The 21,323-nt window shown below is 36.3% G+C and overlaps 1 protein-coding gene across 4 annotated transcripts in view; it reads left to right on the forward strand.

Annotated features, from left to right (window-relative positions):
* The window catches only part of PC (pyruvate carboxylase), a 2,844,646-nt gene extending 2,824,040 nt beyond the window's left edge, over nucleotides 1–20,606 (forward strand). For all 4 annotated transcript variants that reach the window (XM_044073797.1, XM_044073795.1, XM_044073794.1 and 1 more), the window contains exon 21: nucleotides 17,911–20,606. In XM_044073797.1, coding sequence (XP_043929732.1) covers nucleotides 17,911–18,159 — 249 coding nt within the window. In that variant the 3' untranslated portion in view covers nucleotides 18,160–20,606. The remainder of the gene's footprint in view (nucleotides 1–17,910) is intronic.
* Nucleotides 20,607–21,323: the final 717 nt, after the last annotated feature.

Raw genomic sequence — 21,323 nt, forward strand, 5'->3', positions numbered from 1 at the left:
ATGGACTATGACTGTGTCATACTGGTACTTATGGTTTAAAGACATAAGTGCATTCGTGATCTGGTGGATCCTGGCTGTAGACAGACAGCTCACTGTGATGATCTTGTTCAGCCAAGGAAGGGGGACATCAATATGTCTTACAATGGAATCCCCAATAACTAAAATGTTTGGCTGTGTGGTGTGTTGCATTATGGGCTTGGAAGATGGCTACTATGATTAACAGAGTCATGTGAGGTGCTGTCCTTTTTGAGTGTGTGCAGGGCCACTGAGAGATGCTTTTAGGAGGTCTTGGATGTTTGGTTAGATTATAAGTGAGCACCTCTGCATATGTGGGTCTATGTGTTTATTTTTTTAGTATTGTTTAGTGAGTGTTTTGGGTGCATTGCTGACAACCTGGTTTGCATTTTTCGTGTGTGTATGTGAAAGCTTTGCCTCCAATGACATTGAGTATCTACATGTCTCACACAGTGTTTGTTCTAAAATTAAGTTGTTGTCAGTGAACATGAGGCAGTTGCTACACTGCCTCAGGATGCCCATATCCAGGCCAGAAACAGAGATGACATTATTCCAGATCCTTAGTAGATTTATTTATTACTGGTGATTCAAAGATGGCCGCCAGATAGGAAGCACACATTCCTGCCTGTTCTCAAAAATACAAATCAATCTAACCAAATCACTTGTGTCTACTATTCCGAATTGAATCAAAAAGCTTAAAGGAACATAAGGGGATTCGTAAATTTACTTACCTGATCTTCAGTTTCCAAAAAACTTACTTGGATGAATTAAATCTCCAAATCACAATAGCACAGTGGTGATCCTGGTTACATGTGCTTTGGCCTACCAATCTTCAAAAATTGCCTAATCAAGTAAACAAAGAAAAAAACATTCTAACCAAAATGGAACAACAAACTACTAAGACTAGACTCTCTCTAATTAATTAACTCTCCAGAAAAAGGTTTCTTCAAAAAGACAAAAAACAAACTACAATCTGAAGCAACTAAACAGACTCAAAAAGCTAAAAATGATCAGCCATTCACACTAGAAGACTTCAAAGAAGCTCTACTCCCCCTTCAGTCAGAAATACAAACATTCTCTACAAAGCTAACAGCATTCAGAAACAATCTGGAACATATGATGACAAGAATAGAGCAAAATGAAGTTAAAACACTAAATAATGAGATGAAGATACAAGAACTACAAAAAGAGGCCTCAGACAGAGACGCCATCATCACAGAAATGAAACAGAAAATTACTGACCTGGAGGCAAGAGCTAGACGAAATAACATCTTAATTAGAGGAATACCGGAGAAATATGATCAGTCACAGCTACCTGGAATTGCAAAAGAAATCATTGACAATGTGCTGGAAAATAAAGATATATCTAAAAAGGTTGAAATTGAGAGAATACACAGAGCACTTAGGAAAGCCCAAATATCTGATACTCCGAGACAAGTCCATGCTAGAATCCTAAATGCTGATCATGCACAGTCTATAATTGTAAATGCCAAAAAGAAGAAAAGCATCACATGGAATGGCTACAGAATAACGATAGCACAAGATCTACCCACTTCCAATTAAGCAGTCAAGACAAGTCCTATCTCCATTTTGTAGTTACTTGTTAAATAAAAATATTAAATTTCAAATGAAATATCCGGCGACCCTCTGCTTTCAACAAAACAGTGTCAATTACTCAAAAACTGTGCAAGAAGCCAAATCAACATTTTCAAGTATTTTTAAAGAAATACCTTCAAATGCAGCTTAATGCCAACCTTTCAGTTGAATCTTGACTAGCGACGGTTGTTCGATACACACTGATGCTGTATTAAGGTTACAAATAATCCTAGAAACCAGTTCAAGATGTAAATTTTACTCAGTGTTTCAAAACTCCATACTTGGGCCTAGTCTACAAAGCAAACACTAAAATTCTACCCTTTGATCCTGCAAACTACATCCAGGTAAATTTTCACACCAGCCTAAACAATAACGGATCCGGAAATATTGCATCACATTATAAACAATGCGCAAAAATGGGAAAAGAAAGCGAACAAAGAGAAGTAAGTAAAACTGCTTCGCATTTCCTAAGAATGTTGAATTCAACCTAGAACGGAAGCTTAACTCAAACATTATATTTTAATTAATCTGACTTAAGTAACAGCTTGACAATAACAATATAATACTACTCCCTTATACTAAAATGAACTTCAACAAGTTAAAAATCATGTAATCATCGCACACATGAAAAATATTTACATAAGGACTTCAACGAGGAATATAGCGTCTCCTTAAACTACTTTGGATACCAAGCTCCACTTGCTTAAAGTACAAACAAATCTACGACTGTAATTAACACAAAATGCCGACAGATTGGAAAAGCAACTGTTCACCTGTATCTATTCTTTGATTACAATGTTGTTCTTTCCCTCTTAAGCCTGGCGATTTTAAAAGCAAATACACTTAATAAACAATGACAACAATTACAGTTACAGAGAAGTTTCTTTTTAACTCCAGGTGCATGTTTGCTTTCATCTTCCTAGTTTGTCAACTTCTGCAGCTACTAACATTACTATTGGAAACCGAGAGGTCTACATTATAAATGTTTCCGCTGGTAAAGAGACTTGCACGTTTGGGTTGAAAACCACTCCACTGCCTTAGACTGTAATTTTTGAGTATGTTTCTATGTCAGGATTACTAACGCGATACCAAAAAATCTTCAAGATTCTCCAAAAAGACTATTAGCAAAGCAAATTAACTACCAAGCTACCGGACGACAGAAATCAAGCAAACAATACTTTTTCTTTTCTCTCTTCCTATCCTTTTTTCTAAAAAGCTGTGGAAATAGCACAGTATAAATTTAATTAAACAAAATATCCCAGACACTTTGATAAGGCAGTGCATACCTGGCATGAATGAAGGAGGCGAAGCCCTCTATCCTCGAATCTGCACAGATCCTATGTACGATAGTCGAGCAGCATGTGGAGAGTCCTGATTGGTCCTCGAGGTTTCCCTTTCCTCTGACTTCTCACAATACAGCGAATACAGATTTGCTCCTCTGTTAAGCTTGATAGTGAAGCGAAGCATTTTGGAAGTCAGGAAGGCGTGGCTTTCACTGGCTGACAGTCGTTTCTTATATAATGCGTAGCATCATGGTCACGATGATATGAGGCATTTCATGATTAGTGTCTGGCTCTTTGTGGCTGACGAGTGATGTCCTCCATATCTCCATGCTCTAATTCAATTAAAAAGAAGATAATTAACACAGAGGGCAAATTGGAAAAAGGGAGAAGGTGCAAATAAAGGAAAAGAAAGAGAATAATGACACATTTAAGAGATGTCAGAAACAATACTGACACTCCATGGATGTGAAAAACAATACATCATTATCTCACAGCTCATGAAACTCTAGCAGAACTATTTAATATAAAATCTCACCAAATAACCTTCTATTTGTAATTCCCTTGACATGTTTGTACTTGATTCTTTGTAATGACCCACGCTGCAGCTGTAAAGCAAGTCCCTTGCTATAAGATTTTGATATTCTCTTGAAACTTTCTTTGCTTGTATAATGCAGGCCTTGACTGGGGGTATGAGTTTATAATCTTAAGGCGTCTATGTAACAGAAATAGAGTATGGCATAGAAATAAATAATCCAAGAGCTACATTAAGATTCTCTCAAGTTGTACCTTGAAATATCTCTTAGTGAATAAAATAACTTCAGTATCTCTTTAGACGCTATATCACAATATAGTTATCTTGTTTAATAGTAGACAATACCTACACTAATAATATTTAAAAAAAACTACCTGGATTTTGCTGTAGATGGGCCCAAGGGAAAGGGAAAGGGAAGGGAAGAAGGGAAACAGAGAAAAGGTGTGCACTGAATTATCCATTGCCTAAGAGTTGACTGACCATATTAAACATAGATTGCTAATTTTATAACAGGGCGGACAAAATAGGTGTTGTATAAAATCTAAATACTCTCTTACACTACTTGATCGGGTGAATGGTCTTAATATCATCCTTTGAATTGAGTTTTTTTTTTTTGTTTTTTTTTAAGCAAATGCAGGCAAGGAAGCTAGTATTGTGCTAATGTCTGATGGATCTTAGAATAACAATAGGTTTTTGTAATATAGTTGGGATTGTATATATGTTTTTAATACCTCTTACAGATAAAAGAAGTTTCGTGGATATGCACGGGTGGGGTCTGCAAGGGGTGGGTTGTCACTCATTAACCATTATACTGTCATCAACATTTCACTACATTCTCCATACTGTATACTTAAACATATTTATCATTCATACAGAAAATCTAAAATACACTTTAATTACCGCATTAGCATTCAAACCCAAATGGTAATAAAATGGTAGTAAAGACAAAATGATGTTTCTGGAATCATGGAATGTTAAAGGTCTCCAGAATAATAGAAAAAAAAGCTAATTCTACATCTAATTTATAAATCAGATGCTGATGTAGCGCTTATTCAGGAAACACATATGACTACAGCTCAATAGGTAAAGAAAGCAAAAAAGAAATGTGTAAAATCAATCATAGCAGCTGGAAATGATACTGCATCTAAGGGGGTAGCAATAATAGTTAAAAATTCTTTCAATGGTACTATAAAAGCAAGCGATTGCGACCCCAATGGCAGGTGGTGTTATTTAGAATGTTTCCTTCCTTCTTTCAATAGAAACATTTTAATATTTAATGTCTACGGTCCTTGTATACGCCAGAATGAGTACATTTATGATATATACTCAATCCTAGAAAAATTTCCAAACCATCTATACTTAATAGGAGGTGATTGGAATATGACTACCAGACCTAAACTAGACAGAACAAATAAAGAAAATAAACGACCTATCGAATTAACAAATCTTATAAATGATCTAATAGAAGATTTTAATTTATTCGATCCTTTTGAACTCTTCAGACATGAATCTGGAATCAGTAAATTCAGCTTTTTTTCAACTCCCCACAAAACTTGGTCCAGAATAGATTTTTTCTTAATCTCAACAAACTTCAAAAAATTTGATATAAAATTCCACACTGATCCCAAAACCCTATCTGAACATGCAAAAATCAACCTAATAATAAATGAGACCAAACTAAACACAGGTAAGCAATATGGAATAAACTGGACCCTAAATCAGAACCTCTTGAAAAACAGGGAACTATGTCAGGAAATAAAAGAACTACTTGTACAAACCAACAATAATCTAGAAATATTAAGTATCCCCTTGGACGTATAATGGGCAGCAACCAAGGCATCACTTAGAGGTATACTAATACAAAAAGCATCAATACTCAAAAAGCAAGCTAAATCCCACATTGAAAACCTAGAACTTAAATTAAAAAAACTTGAACTACAAATGCAACTTAAACATGACCCGGATCTGGAAAAAACAGATCATTTCTGTACAAAAACAAATACAAGAAATACATTTGAATCATCTCTCTCTTACTGATCTTAGACTTCTACACAAATATTCCGAATGGGCCCAAACTCCCTCTGAAATTCTAGCCAGAATAATCAATATAGACCCCCCTTCTTCCACAATAAAACAAATCAATCATAAAAATAAGTATTTCAACTCAGATGGGGAAATCATAAAAGTTTTCGAAGAAATTTATCAGGAGACCTATGGCCCACACCCTCTGGAAGATGAAATAGAAACCAACAAATTTTTAGATGACCTGCACTTCCCACAAGTAACAGACACGCAGATAAAGCTTCTCAAAACATCAATAACTGCTGAAGAAATACTCCTAGCTATCAATAAATTGAAATCAGGAAAGTCCCCAGGCCCTGATGGTTACACACCAGAATTTTATAAATCATTCATGAAACAGCTAGTCCCAATCCTACTCAAAGTTTACAACCATATAATAAAATTTGGAATCACAGATTTATACATTAATAAGTCTAAAACGATCTTTATTCCAAAACCAAATACACCTGGCAATAACCCTAGCGACTACCGTCCAATTACATTAATCAACCTGGACATAAAGATATTGGCAACAATATTGGCCCACAGAATGAATAAAGTAATCTCCTCTATCATATCTGCTGAACAGCTAGGCTTTATGAATAGCAGACAAGTCTGGGACAATACATTAACAATAGAAGCTATAATAAATATGGCAGTCAAAGATACTTCCCCGAAGTATGCTCTCTCTGTGGATGCGCAAAAAACTTTTGACAGAGTTAACCTAAACTTCTTGTTCAAAATACTAAAACGGTTCACTCTACCTGAGGAGTATATAGCCATGACCAAAGTCTTATATAATAATGCCACCACTACATTACATATAAATAAAAATAATTCATGCCCTATACATATAATAAACGGCACCAGACAAGGATGCCTGCTCTCCCCATATCTCTTTAACCTATACTTAGATGCTCTCCTTTTAAAATTAAGTCAAAAAACATTCAACCACTTTATTTATATTTCAGATGTTCAAATCAATTACACGGCTTTTGCTGACGACCTCAACATCTATTTTCAATATCCCTCTACTGATTTGGCAAAAATTCTATTGACAAGTTTTCTGCAATCTCAAGCTGTGCTATGAATACAGGTAAATCAAAAATATTCCCGCTAAACCCTCTTAATCATAAGGAGATTTTCTTTCCAGACTCAAAAATTAAAATAGGATACTCACTCAAATATTTGGGGGTTACATTTATCCACCCGCATAAGGAAACTATAAAAGAAAATCTGTACATAGTTTGGTCAAAAATTACAAAAGACTTGGCCAGATGGGAAAAGTTAAATCTCTCTCTCTTCTTTCCAAGGCATCAATCATAAAAATGAATATACTTCCAAAAATTCTGTATCAATTTTAGGCTATTAGCCAATGCGTGACAAACAAATTCCTCTCCAAAATGGAAACAACATTGAGTAAATTTATGTGGCACCCGAAAAACGTTAGAATTAGTTATAAAAAACTAACATTACCCAAAGAAAAAGGGGGCTTAAGTCTTCCTGATTTCCAGGCATATTATCATATTATCAGTGCTAATCATATTGTACGCATAACCCAATATGAGCCTTCTGATACCTCCTGGTACCCTCTCTGGATAAAAATTTATTACCAAAATTTAAGCACCTCTATTGTTAACCCAAAGGCTATTCCTTTGCTTAGTAGCAAAAACTTAAGAAACTTCAATATACATCTGATAATAATTAATAAGGTAACATGTTTTCAAATACTTATCTCTTCTTTAAATATAAAGAACTCCCTTATTATGGCACAACCAATACACATGAATCCTGAAATTAAATTAAATAACAATATGCTAAATCTAGAAAAATATCCATATATTAAAAACTGTACAGTATGGGATTTCTATCAAATAAAAGATCAGCCCCTAGGTTATATCGTTGAGCACTTGGCTGCAAGTAAAAAATATCGCTTGATCATTAAACAAATACTATATTTAGTAAACCTAAAAACATCAGGAATCAACGTAACTCCACAAGAATTTCAGTTTTATCAACAACTTATCTCCTATCTACTACAAAAAACTAAAATGCTTTCAAACACTTATAAATGAATCACCTGAACCAAATATCAAAATGAAATCTTATACTCAAATTACTGGATGACCAAAAATGTGAATTTAACTAACGAACAAAAGCTAGCGGCGATAGACATAACCACAAAACTCACACCCTTTAAAAAACTAATATATACCCAAATCATGATTAATAATAATGCTTACCATACACCATCTTTCCTAAATAAAATAGATTCCAGTTTCTCACCTTTTTGCCCCATATGTCCCAACACAATTGCTGATACTCTCCATATCTTCTGGTCTTGCAAAAAGGTCCATGCTGTCTGAGAGTGAAATTGGAGAAATCAGGTTATATGAAATCCACCCTGTCATGGGAAGTGTCAGTCTTAAATATTTTCCCCAATACTTACACACTAGAATCCAAACATATTATAGTAACAGTAAGTGAATTGCTCAAATCCTACATAACTCTTACCTGGCTTGACAGAGCTAAAATCTCCTGGTCAGAATTCAAAAATATAGCTATCCAATATGTTTTGGCCAACAAATTAAAAACGGTGAGCAAAAAGAAACTGACCTATTTCAGAAAATATTGGGAAAAACTTATAAAAATTCTATCTTAAATCTAAGCTAATCTAGTATATAGTACTTTATTTTTTTTTTACTACCCTCAACTCAATTCAAACTTAGTCCTTCCTCAAGCACAAAACTGAGATTATGTACAACATAATATAAAGAAGTTACAGTATGAGCACTAGACATATCAACGTCCATTAACACATGTACATTCGACTCTAATTCTTACCATAATATACCCTAACGAGTGACAACCCAGTGTAAATATATGTAAATACTGTAAATAGTTTTCTTTGACAGATATAGAACAGAATCAAGATTCCATGTCTATTTTTTCTGTCATGCAACAAGTTTATTTTAACAGTATTAATATCTACCCTTTTTGCTTAAAGTGAATTAGGTATTGAAATGCAATGTTAAGGTAGTAAACTTTGTAATCTACAAAATAATATGCGTTATCTGACCTTAGGTAAATTTTCATTGTTATTTTATCTCTTTCATGTATTAATTGTTTATAATAAGCAGAAATTTTCTTTTTCTTGTGAAATTGAAATTTAATTTGGAAAAAAAAAGATTTATTTATTACTTATTTATTTGACATTTGTTTACCGGGCTGGTCTGACTGGGTCTACAGAACCTATTTTCAGCAGATGCCCAGGGAGCAAAGCTGCACATACAGTACAATACAAGTACAGTATAGTCCAATACAATACACATGACATTAGAAATACTATACAATAATAAGTTGAAAGAAAATAAACTATCTTACAAAATTTTACAATATTTACTACACATCGACAATTCTATAGCATTAAAACATTATAGACAATAATAGTCACTCTCACCACGCATGATGTAGATAGTGTCCAAAAAATAGCATGTAGGTAGTGCAATGTGTGATATTGACTTTTATAGTACGTGAAAAATAGAATGTTAGTTTTAGTTAGGAAAATAATAGCCAGAATGTTAGTGATGCAGTACAATAATAAGAGAGTTAAGAACAATATAAACAATGCAGCCTGAGCAGTAGCTTAAGGATATGGTGTAGAAACAGAGGAGTTAGAAGAGCCTTAGGATCTTGCAGACTATGAGGGATTGAAATGTGACACAAATGTGGAAGAACAGGAAGAGCTGAGCATTAGGCAGGCTTTATGCAGGAGCAGAGCCATGTATTTTTTAAATGATTTTTTAAAGAGGCTTTGAAATAGGTTAGGCCAGGCATAGACCTGGTAGCTAGAGGTAGTGAATTCCAAAGTATATAGACAGAGTATGACTACAGAGAGTGACCTTGTTTTCTTATGGGTTTTGAAATAAGAGATTTTTGTCTTCTGATCTTCGGGATTGGTGTGGTGTGTAAGGTGTGACTAGATTGGCTAGTGCAGAGCTGGCAGTAGGCTTGAAAATAAGGTTGTGCAAGATGGGTAGCTGAATAAAGGCAAGTTGGTTGGGGAGTTCAAGCCAGTTTAAATCAAGGAGTGGTTTACAGTGGTGTGTGTGATATTTAGGATTTGTTGCAAACTTTGTTGTAGCACTGTTCCTTCTTTCTTAGGGTAGAAGTTTGTAAGTTAGTTAGGACAGGGGCACCATAAAGAAGGGAGGGAAGTAAAAATGTAATATGGGAAGGAATAAACTTAAATGTCTAAGTGAAAGTGTTTAGTAGTATACCATTAGCTGACCTTCAGTGATGCTGCCCTGTGTGCAAACTGGCAGCTCTTTAAGCAGCTGTGAACAATGTGAGACTATAGAGAGAGAGTTTCCTGTAGAAAATTAACTGGAAAGGTTTTTCTTATGTACAAGGCACTGGTAACCGCATTTGCACATTGTGCAAATGTGAGGATTTTGTACCAGTAGGATGAAAGACTTTTAAACAGTTAAGCCCTCATGCCAATCAGATAAACACACAATAAGCCTTCCACCAGCAGTTCGCAGCTTGGATTGGTTGAATCAGCCCTCTGTTTCCACCAGAGTGCAGAATAAACCCTCTTAATGTAAAACAAACTGGTGTTGAGCTCAAGTGCAGTAACAAATGCTTTACAACAAAAGACAGAACTCCTCCAGTATTAGGAATCCTTGGAAATAAGTTTACAAACCCTGAGAAGTGTTACTAAATGCAAAAATACCAGCAGGGTGAAAAATTTTACATAGTTAAGCCCTCAGGCCAATCAGATTAATAAGCCTTCTGCCAGCAGTTCCCAACTCTGATGAGTTGACTCATCTGCTCCCACTACTGTGCAGAGTAAAACCCTCTTAATGTAAAACAAACTGGTTTTGAGTTCAAGTGCAGTAAAAAATGCTCTACAACAAAAGGCAGAACTCACGCAGTATCAGGAATCCTTGGAAATAAGTTCACAAACCTTAAGAAGTATTCCTAAATACAGAAAAATGTGCAGAAATGTAGAACTTCTACAGACACAGAAAAACTTTGCAAAACTTAGAAATATTTTGGCAAACTCGGAACAGCTTTTGAAGTATCAGAGGAGGTTAGGAATTGTCAGAATATTGTTACAATGAACTAAGAACAGTACAGTGACAAATAGTTTGCATTTCTTTAAAAAGTGCAGGCTGAAAAATGTGATAGATTCAACCAAATCAATGAATACAACACAGAACTGTTAAATAACACTGAGATATAGTGCAAGTGCAAAAAGAAAAAAATGCTTGTATCAGCTTTTGTAGATCCACAGATGGTGTTGGATGCAATCCAAGGTCTTATAGTCACAGCTGTCCAAGTCAGGCGCATGGAAGCTCTGAATAAAAATAGCGTAACAAAGTGGTACAGTGGTTAGCAGTTTGTCTGTCCTTTAGCATGCTTTCTGCATGCAGTCTGCTCATTCTGTTTAGTACATGGGATTTTTGCTGGGTGCTCCAATTCCCTCCAACATTCTAAAGAATCAAGTGGCAGTTTTCCAGATTGCCCTTAATTGTGTGGGTATATGTGTTTGTGTGTGTATTCACACTTGTGCACTTTGCCAGTCTGATGTTTCTTGTTAGTTTCTCTGCCTTCTTCCCCTTGAGTATGTAGATGAGATTTAGGTTCCCCCATATAACCCTGAGTAGGATTATGCTGGTGATTCGAGCGGAAATGACTAATATATAAATTCTGCAGGAAACTTAATATCTCAATTAGTGACACCTGAGTGCTTTGGCCTGTGGTCAGGGGTGACATGCTAACAGTGAGATGGAAGGAAAGACCCTTGTATCTTTGACATTCACTTTCAGATCCCCAACATCCTTTTGTGTAGATTTGGAAGAGTCCGTGCCAGTTGAAGTATAAGAAGAGCCAGGAGCAGCAGAAAGGCCAGTGGTCCTGAATGAACTACTGTAGTAATGTCAGCTTCCAGAAGGGCCAACCGCTGGGGGGAAATCTCTCTGAACAACCAGGAATACTGCAGTTCAGTGTCTGAAGCAGAATCTCTGAAGACAATATAGGGATCACTTGCCCATCTGTCTGAGTAGATGACCATAAGATGGGACAGATGCATGTGAGCCTATGTACTCTGAGGATGCAAAATCCCTCTGCTTTCTCCTCCCAAGATGCACTTTGTTCTTCTTCCAGATGTCCCAGTCATCTAACGTGTGTAGCTTTAATAAAGTTGTTAAACCTCCTTTGTAAAAGAGTAAGTCAAAAGGTTCACCAGATCAAAAAGGGTCCAAATATTGTGCCAGATTATTTTTAGTTCCCAAAGAAGGCTACCTTGGGCACATTTCAAGAGTTATAAAAGGTCACAGTGCTGTTATTTATTGTCTCTCTGTCAAGAAGAGACTGGCTGTGCTCTTTAGACTTCCAAGATGCTCACTTGCTTGTCAAAATAGCAAGAGAGTGGAGGAGTCTTCTTTGCGTCCAGGCAGAGCTAACTGTTTACACTTTTGAATCCTGCCTTTTGACTTCTCCTCATCCACTAGGGTGTTCACCAGAAACACAGCATTGCTTCAGTGAATCAGAAACTTCAAGAAGTCAGAATGTCCCCATCTTTGTGACAGGCTTCTCACTGCACAGACTGTGGAGTATTTAGTCTCAGCACAGGAATCCTTGTTGCAGTTGCTCCAGTTCCTAGGCATAACATTGAATACTTATAAGTCCCGGGTGCTACCTTTGCATACCTTTACTGAGTTTACCTTCAGTTGGTCGACTAACACATATATCAACATCCTGAAGGTGAACCACTCTGTCAAACTGAAACTTCAACTGCCTTGTACGCATGCATCAAGGTCCTTGCAACTTTAAAACATTGTTTTTACAGGGGGCAAGCCCCCCATACCCTCCATTAATTATATATATGTTCTCCAAGATCGTACAATCCCCAGGGAAAGAGAATATTCTCCTACATGGGGATTGTTGATCTTGCACACTTGGTGACTTTCTATATAATCAACCCAATGCAGTTGATTAAACAGATGTCAAATGACCTCCATGTCATTCAAACCAATAGAACCCCTTCACAAATATTGGATGTATGCTGTCCCTTTGTTTTGCAAAGCCAGACTTCCACTGGAGATAATCTCTTCTGCAACGGACAATCTTTCACATTCTGTAGTTAGATTCAGTTCCAGCAGCCCTTTCTCTAAAAGTGCAGGTCTTATATCAACCACTTGCTCCTGATTTCTTGTGCAAGTTATCCCATGAGAGTTTTATGGTGGAGCCTTAGAACTCAGTAGTCCCAAACTTCAAGCTGCTTATTGGATCAAGTGAAAAATTTAAGAGCCTACAAATTTTATCTTTTTATTGATTGATTGATTAACATTTGTTTGCAGGGAAATCCGACTGTGTAATAAAAATATATTTTCAGTGGAGGCCTGGGGAGAAAAGCTCCAGAGAGTTAAATAGCATCAAATAAAACACTAGTACAAATGTAAATAAAAAATATGTACTTGCAGTTTGATAGTGGAATACATAGGATTAAAAATAAAGTAAAATAAAAAATGTCAAATATGACAATAGTCTGCTATGCTAGGAAATAAAAATAAAATGATGCAAGCCCACCCTAAGAGTACAGATATGTCAGGTGTTGAAAGGTGTAGATAGTATGATGAGAGGTTAGGGTAGTAAGAATATAAAGTAATTGCTAATGCAGACCATACAGGTGAGGTACATGGGCAGACTCATGAGCTAGTGAGAATTTCTTTGAGAGAGTACTTAAATACATGGTGATTGCATATAGTCCTGATTGAATTTGGGAAAGAGTTCCACAGTTTAAATATGCAGGGTGAGTATAAACTTTGCAGCATACTGTTTTTTGTTTATAGATTTCAAGCAGATTTTTGTCTTGAGCAGAGTGTGATTTGGGAGATAGTGATGAAGTATTAAGGAGATAGAAGCATTATATAGTATTTTATGGGTTAGGAGAAGTTGCATATGGGCTAGTTGATGTGGGAGTTGCAACCAGTTGAGAACATGTAATGCAGAGGAAAAATGAACTTTCTGTGGTAGGTTAGCTACAGATTTAGCTGTCTTATTATAGCATTGCTCCAGTTGTGATTTAAGAGAGATATGGATGTTAGTCAAAATAGATGAGCCCTAGAGAAGAGAGGGGAAAAGTAAGTGTTAGCTAGGGTGATTCTACTAGGAGTAAGGATTTTATTTGCTCAGTATAGTAGACCTAGCTTTTGATTATTTTTATACAGTTTTGTATGTAAAGATCAAACTTTGGGTCTAATTATGGTGGCTGCAAAAAAAGCAATTACTAGAAAATGGAAATCAAAATCTAAACCAACTATATTAGAAGTAGTGAATATAGTAACAGAGATAAAACAAGTGGAATTGAAATCTTTAGAGAAAGGTAGGAGCAACCTGCTTAGGAAAAGAATGGGAATTGTGGGAACCATACATACAGGGGAGGAATGAGGTTTAAAAGAAGGCACGACTTAAATGAGCTATGTAATGTTTGACTGAAAGTGATTGGGTTAGATTATAAGTGATGTATAATGTTTGCAGCTGGGAGTGTCAGTTTTTGATGTAAAATGCTTGCAAACAGGATTTTGTCGGTGTGGTTTGTTTTCATTTATATAAATGTATGATTACTCATAAGTGATGGTTTAATAAAGATGTTTTTTGTTTAAAAAAGGGCAAGAATTGAATAATTTATGTAATGCTGCTTATGTTATATGATATAAAGCAATATATGTGAAATGTAATGTTTAATGCTAATTTGTTAATACGGTTTGATTATTTTGTGTAACTGTAAATTTACCTATGTCACAACAAGTGATAATTCAGTAAAGGTGTTTAAAAAAACTTTGTTATGTATGGTGTCTCCAAGAAATTTGGTATGGGTAACTACTTCAATAGAGGGATTGTTTAAAGAGATAATGTGGAAGTTACTTTAGCATTGGCAAGGGACTTTGGAAAACATAGTAGTTTAGTCTTTTTGGAATTAAGTAAAAGTTGGCTTTGATGTAGCCACAGCTTGACTGAGTTGAAGGCATTTTATGTCATAAATTGTAGTTTTACTGGGCTGTCAAATGAGCAGATGAGAGGTGAATAATATGCATACTGAATAAGGCAAGCTTGCTGAGAGGAGTTATGTAGGTTATTGATGAAAATATTAGAGTAGAGGGCCAAGAATAGAGCCTTAAGGAGCACCCATTGTAACTAGGAGAAAGAGAGAAAGAAGAGAGCCATTTGACAGCTTGATATTTTTCTAATAGGTAGTTAGAGAACCATGAAAGAGTTGGTTTGGAAAGTCCCAGAGAGGACATTTGAGTCCGAAGTTTCTGATGTGATACTGTGACAAGGGCTTTTGATTATCAAAAAAAAAAACAGAAGATATAAATGTTTCTTGGTCTCTAGCTTTATTAATGGTGTCAGAAAAGCTGAGGAGAGCTGTAGTTGTGCTATAGCCTGGTCAGAAATCATGTTGTGTTGGTGTTAGGAGATCATTTTGGTACTTAAGGGGTACTTAAGGAGTTGCTTATGAATATACTTTTCCAGGATCTTAGAAAGGGGGGTTGGGGATTGGCAGCTGGACTAAGGTTAGATATTTCAGCCGAGTTACTTCCTTTATGGAGGGGTGTAATTCATTTTTTTCCCCACAGGACAGGGACATGGGAGCCTTGAATAGATCTGTTCATGAGAACGGAGATTAGGTATGCTATAGAGTCTGCAGTGAACTTAAGTTACTCAGCAGGGATGTAGTCAGTAGAAGGAGAACAGAGTTTTAGTTTCTTTAGTAAGTGTTTAACATATGATGTAGAGGCAGATTGGAAGTTGAAGGTATGGAGCTCAGGACTAATAGAATTTTCAGGTAGATTAAATTGTTGGGGGAGATCTGCGGAGTAAAAGGGACTATGATGCCAGTGAAGAAAGTGTTAAATTCGGTAGCTGTTTCTGAGGAGGGATAAATCCAGAAAGGGGTTTGGTGAGGAAGGAGACACAGGTTGAAAAATTTTCTTAATTGAGCTTCAGAATTTCTTTGGATCTTTTTATAATTCTCTTGTGGATCAGAGTAATATTTTTTTTTGTCAAGGTGAATTTGCTTTTGAGTGAGGTTGTGCAACTCCTTGTATAGATGTAAGGTTTGAGGGGCTCTATCTTTGTGCCATTGGTTCTATGCTTTGTCATGATTTTGCATGAGAATTCTTGTAGAATGAGACACCTGGGGGGTGAGTATTTTTTTACTCTTATTTCTGGTAGGGCAGGGATTATTCAAAGTATTCATGAATATATTGTTGAATTTGTTGACAGCTAGTGGATGTCACCCTCAGTCTTTTTCTAGGCAGTCCTTTTCACCTCCCTTTCCCAGAGTTGACTATCACCATGGTCAGCTTAGGCCTGAGGTAGAGTGGGCATTGTCAAGGGCAGACAGTCCAAGGCATGGGGCCAATATGCCCATCAGCACCTTTACTGTGAACAGTCTTCCTCGCTTTGCATGCTTATCATAGCTCCCTAGCTCAGGTTCCCATATGTTATGCAGTATGGCAGTATGGCTGTGGCACGATGCATAACTGTTATCCCATATGTTGAGAAGTGATGAGGGAATTGAAGTGGACTATGTCCTTCAAGCACTTTCTGATTCTGATGCAAAGTATTTTGTTTGCAAAGCCATCTCCCTTTTGGATGGGGTCAGCAGGTTCCTTCTGGTGCTGAACAAATGATCTGTCAGCATTACATTGACTTAGAAGATCTGTTGCTGGGTGAAGCCTTGCTGCAGTCTCCTTCCATTCCCAACCAAAACCAATTCCAGCAAATTCTGCTGATTAATCCCCACTCCAGGGAAGTGACTCAGGGATCAGGAAGTTTGGAGGTTTCAAACAGGACTCTCATAGCCTTTCCTTCCTTTCTCCCTCATAGCCAACTTCTTAACAAAACAGAAATGCAGAGTAGTTGTCATATCCATCTTTTTTCCTTGACATTTTTATTTATTTTATTTATTTTATTGCACATTTGTTAACCGGGATAGTCCAACTGGACACAGGTCCATTTTCAGCGGGAGGCCCAGGGAGAAAAGCTCCACATGTGGATAGATACAGAAGAGTTAACAGTAGCAGTTTTATACAGTTACATATAGACATGTATGTTTTCTCCTGCAATTACTTCATTTCCTCAAACAGCCTTTGTTGTGGTACTCCTCAGGACCCTACTTACTTACCCATCTGGTGAACCTAACCTGAACTTTTACTATATCAGGCTTAACTGCATGGCTTCTGCAGTTTAATCAATGGTTGGTCATGATGGTTATTCACCTAGAGTAAGAAGCTGTTTGTCAGAAAAACATGGAAGAGCAAGTGGTGTAGGTTTGTGGTCTGGGCTGTTTCCAAGATGCTGGTTATTTTTTTGTTCCCAGCCCCAGCTATCTTGGATTATTTTGGTGGAGAAGGGTTTTCAGTAATAGTTAAGTTCTTCAACTCACAGGTACAAAGTACATGGTTTGATTCTGACTTCTAGTTTAAGGGGAATGGGCTAGGCTTAAAATGGCCACCAATGGCTGCCTATCCTAGTACTTAACCTGTGAACCTATTTGTCTAATATCTTTGACGTGGCTCTATTACTCATCCTCTAAGGTTCATCTAGATGCCATTTTAGTTTTCACTAAGTATTGCAGCTCTTCTGTGCCACATTTAAAAGCGTGTAAGACCTTTTTTAATGGAACTTTACAGATCAGACCTTCTTTCAAGTATTCTGTTCCACCTTGGGACTTGAATTTTGTGCTGGAAACATTAACTTTTCATCCCTTTGAACTGACATCCAAGATTGAGCTCAAGATTGTGCAATGAAGGGCATTTTTGTAGCTGTAACCCCAGCAAGAAAAAACAATTAGGAACTTAAGGCTTGGTTTGTGAAGTCTCCTTATTTTATTTTTCCATAAGGAGCGAGTTATCCTTTGGACAAACACTGCCTTTATACCCAAGGTATCATGTGAAATTTAAACAAATCTGTCAGTCTGCCCATTTTTTACTTGAACTATCTGAACATAGGAAAATATGCTTTGAACTGCTCGAATGTGTATAGACATATGAGAATTTATCAGGGCAGGTAAAATCACCTCTGAAAAATGCTCAGTTTGTGTCATATGCTGTTAATAGATAGGGTTCTAAAGTTACCCTGTACCAGTGGCATGCATATACTGCAGACATCAATAATTTAGCATTTATTGCCTATAAGCTCTAGTAACATTTGCAACCACCACTTGAAAAGGCATGTACTGGTGCCCTCTACAAGAGATCCTGTTCTGATACAGCATTCCATTTTGTTGTAAGCTCTGTGAATCTTCTGAAGATATTTTTTGCATTTTGCAGTGTTATTACTTTGGCAATAAATCACAGGTTTGTTGTTCATGACATGATTTGACAGTGATCTTCTGTTTGTTTCCAGGAGATGCATTTTCATCCCAAAGCTCTGAAGGATGTGAAAGGCCAGATTGGTGCACCGATGCCAGGGCAAGTGGTGGACATCAAGGTGAAAGCAGGAGATAAAATTGAGAAAGGCCAACAACTCTGTGTCCTAAGTGCCATGAAGATGGAAACTGTTGTAAATTCACCCCTCTCTGGTATAGTCAAAAAGGTTTACATCAAACCTAATATGCATTTGGAGGGTGATGACCTTCTACTGGAAATTGAGTAAATGTCTTGTTATAGAGAGGTGAAATCTTTGTTCATATATGCAAGCTTCAGTGAGCTTAACTCATCTCCTTAGAAATAGCACATTTTGTTTACATATTTGTAGAATGTTTTTGTCCATGTTTTAACAGTCTGTTAATTGTTGAACTATTGTGTATAATAACAATATATGTCTGTAAAAAGTATTAACTGTCTTTCAAGGAAACTTAAGGAGTATTCAAGGAAAAATCATGAAGTCTTAACTATTCTATCATTTGTTTGTATTGTGCAGAAGAAAGATAATTAGTATAGATGGGATCTGAACATTTTCCTCTCTAGCATTTACATTTCCAATTTAAAAATAGACAGACATTACATATCAATTATGAGCAAGTTCAACTTTTTAATGTAAAGTATAACCTACTTTACTTTGATTCTCAAAAAATGTATTTTGCCTAAACTTTCCATTTGCAAACATTCACACATTTGCGTATTACCAAATCCATATGGAGAAACTCTTGTTGCCTTCTAATTGTGGTCTTGAAACAGTGTGGGAAGCTGGCAATAGAGACGATAGTGTTATGACATACACTTTGAATTACCACTGTTCACTAGCAGGTGCATTATGGGTAACACGGTACACACTGGCTATGAACAGACATATACAACTGAAGATTGCAGTGTGGCCAAAGGAAGAAATAGGCGTCTGTCAGTTATGTCTTACACAGATTTAACATAGAAACACTATTAAGAAAAGCACTTTAAGGCTACACTACAGTTAAGATTAAGAATGTGTTGCTTATTTTTTGAGAATATTCCTGTTTGTCGTAGATCGTCTTTGTCTTCCACCCAGCTGGATATTTTCCCTACTATCATAGATCTCTTGCATATTCATTTTTTTAGGAAGTTGTAGAAAGGATGTAAATAAAAATCATATGACTAGTTGAGAAGTCTTAAGCATAATGTTTTTAATGCAGTGAATTGTGAAAATACCAAAATAGCATTGGACTGTGGCTGTGGTAGTGCTTCAGCTTTGGCATTTGCACGAGCCCTTAAAACAGTATTTGATTCGCTCATTTCTGTCCTTATTTCATTTTATAACTGTTGAGTACTGTCTAGCTATGGCCAGAGTAGAGGAAGTTGCTAATCTGTAGGCATTGTTACTTAGTTGCCTAAATCTTTTAACTGTTTTGTGTTAAAAACATATGCCTCATGTCTATAAAATTAAACAAATTATGAAGTCCACAAAATCAGTTCAGCCCTTCACCAAAATAGTTTAGCTGCACAGTAAGCAAGGTATGTGATTATTTAAGTTCACTTTATATTTCTCTATAGATTGTAATAAGTGTGAAGCTTCTTGAAGAATTAATATATTTGATGTGCCATTACTTTCATCAAAGCGGTCACATTGATAGGGATCGGACATGAGGCCTTAGATGGATTCCTATTTATCACTTTTGAAGAAACTGCCTACATTCACTGTTGTTTGAACAGTAAAATAAGAACTTTGTCATTCACGAGGTTAAATGGAAACTTTAGTGCCTTGATTGGCAGCAGTCCTTCTGGGAGTCTGTGTATGAGACTCTGATCTTCAGAGGAGTACACTGTCCTTAACTAGTTGTCCTTGATGTGAAGGTCACATGCAGATTGGTGCAATTTTTAAGTAAGTTCTGCTGCTTATGAGTTTGCTGTCCGTTCTTAGTGCTAACATCCATCACTCAGCTACATGACACACAATTTTTCTTAAGTGCTTGTTTTGATTTTTGATTTATATGAACTGCCAGCCTTTTCTGCTAATATTTTCAACTGTAAACTTAGAGCAGTAGATCTTTCTTGCTGTATGTTTTGCAGCAGGCAAATCTGTATTGCCTCATACTTTCTGATGTATTTTTCATGGAGTAAATTAGGGTGTATTCACTGGAAACTAAATTTCAAGATGGCAAGGAAGAATTAATGTCCATACAGTTGAAAATGACTGCTTGATTTCACTGTAAGGGCACTTTTGACAGTGATGTTTGTAGCTGCTATAGAATCACTGGACAGTTAAAATACAAGTGTTCAAGATAAGTTACTCAACTACATTGTCATTTTGTTTACAAGTAATTTAAATTACAGGTTACTCAGAGGAAAACATTAAGCGGATGCATTTGGTACAAAGAGTGTTTGAGATAAGTTACTCAACTACATTGTCATTTTGTTTACAAGTAATTTAAATTGGTTACTCAGATGAAAACATAAAGCGGATGCATTTGGTACAAAGAGTGTTTGTAAGCCCTTTTCCTCATCCATTGCTGGTCAGTGCAGAGAATATGTAGCCTCTTGTGTACATGTGCACTACAACCTTTATTTGGTGGGGGAAGATGTCTCATACCTTGATGATGGTGAATTTCTGTACATTTTTTCAGTGCATTATTCTTATTTGTATCATTGGAAAATGGAATACAGTTAGTAATAAAGTATCATGTGACATAATTACTGCCTGCTTGCCTTTTTCTTTAAAGAAACATGAACAATTCTATATTAAGCCATACTGTCCGTCTTGGTTGAGTATAAAACTAGTTTACTTGCTCCCTGCATCATTGCAGTTTTTTTTTTGGCATTATTGCTCACTTACAGAGTTTATGTGAGATGCCCTTAGTGTTCTTGGGCTCCTAGAGTTTGCCATCAGGAAGCAGGAATGTAGCAGCTGTGAAGGTTTGAGTTACTGAACATAATGGCATTTGAACAAACCATTATCACAGTAGCTGGTACCTCCCTTTGCTTTGCCTTCTTTTCTTTACTGATTTATCAACTTTTTAGCCCACTGAGCATACCAAGTACCCACTTAAACACTGTACTCATTCTAATTTTGTCCTGTCCACTCCACCCCTTTTAGCATTCTCTGTAATCAGAAAGTTTGTGTAAGCAAAACGGCATTCTGCGGCGTGCACAGTAGATATTTTACTATATGTATGGATTATGTTGTGGCATTCTGCGGCGTGCACAGTAGATATTTTACTATATGTATGGATTATGTTGTGGCATTTTGCGGAGTGCACAATATAGATATTTTACTATATATATGGATTATGTTATGGCATTCTGCGGAGTGCACAGTACAGATATTTTACTATATATACGGATTATGTTGTGGCATTCTGCTTTAGAAAATTGTATGATATTAAGTATCTGAATTAATATAATATAATG

This window comes from Protopterus annectens, chromosome 6.part0 (assembly GCF_019279795.1).
Source record: "Protopterus annectens isolate FY-2018-M chromosome 6.part0, PAN1.0, whole genome shotgun sequence".
NCBI lineage: Eukaryota > Metazoa > Chordata > Ceratodontiformes > Protopteridae > Protopterus > Protopterus annectens.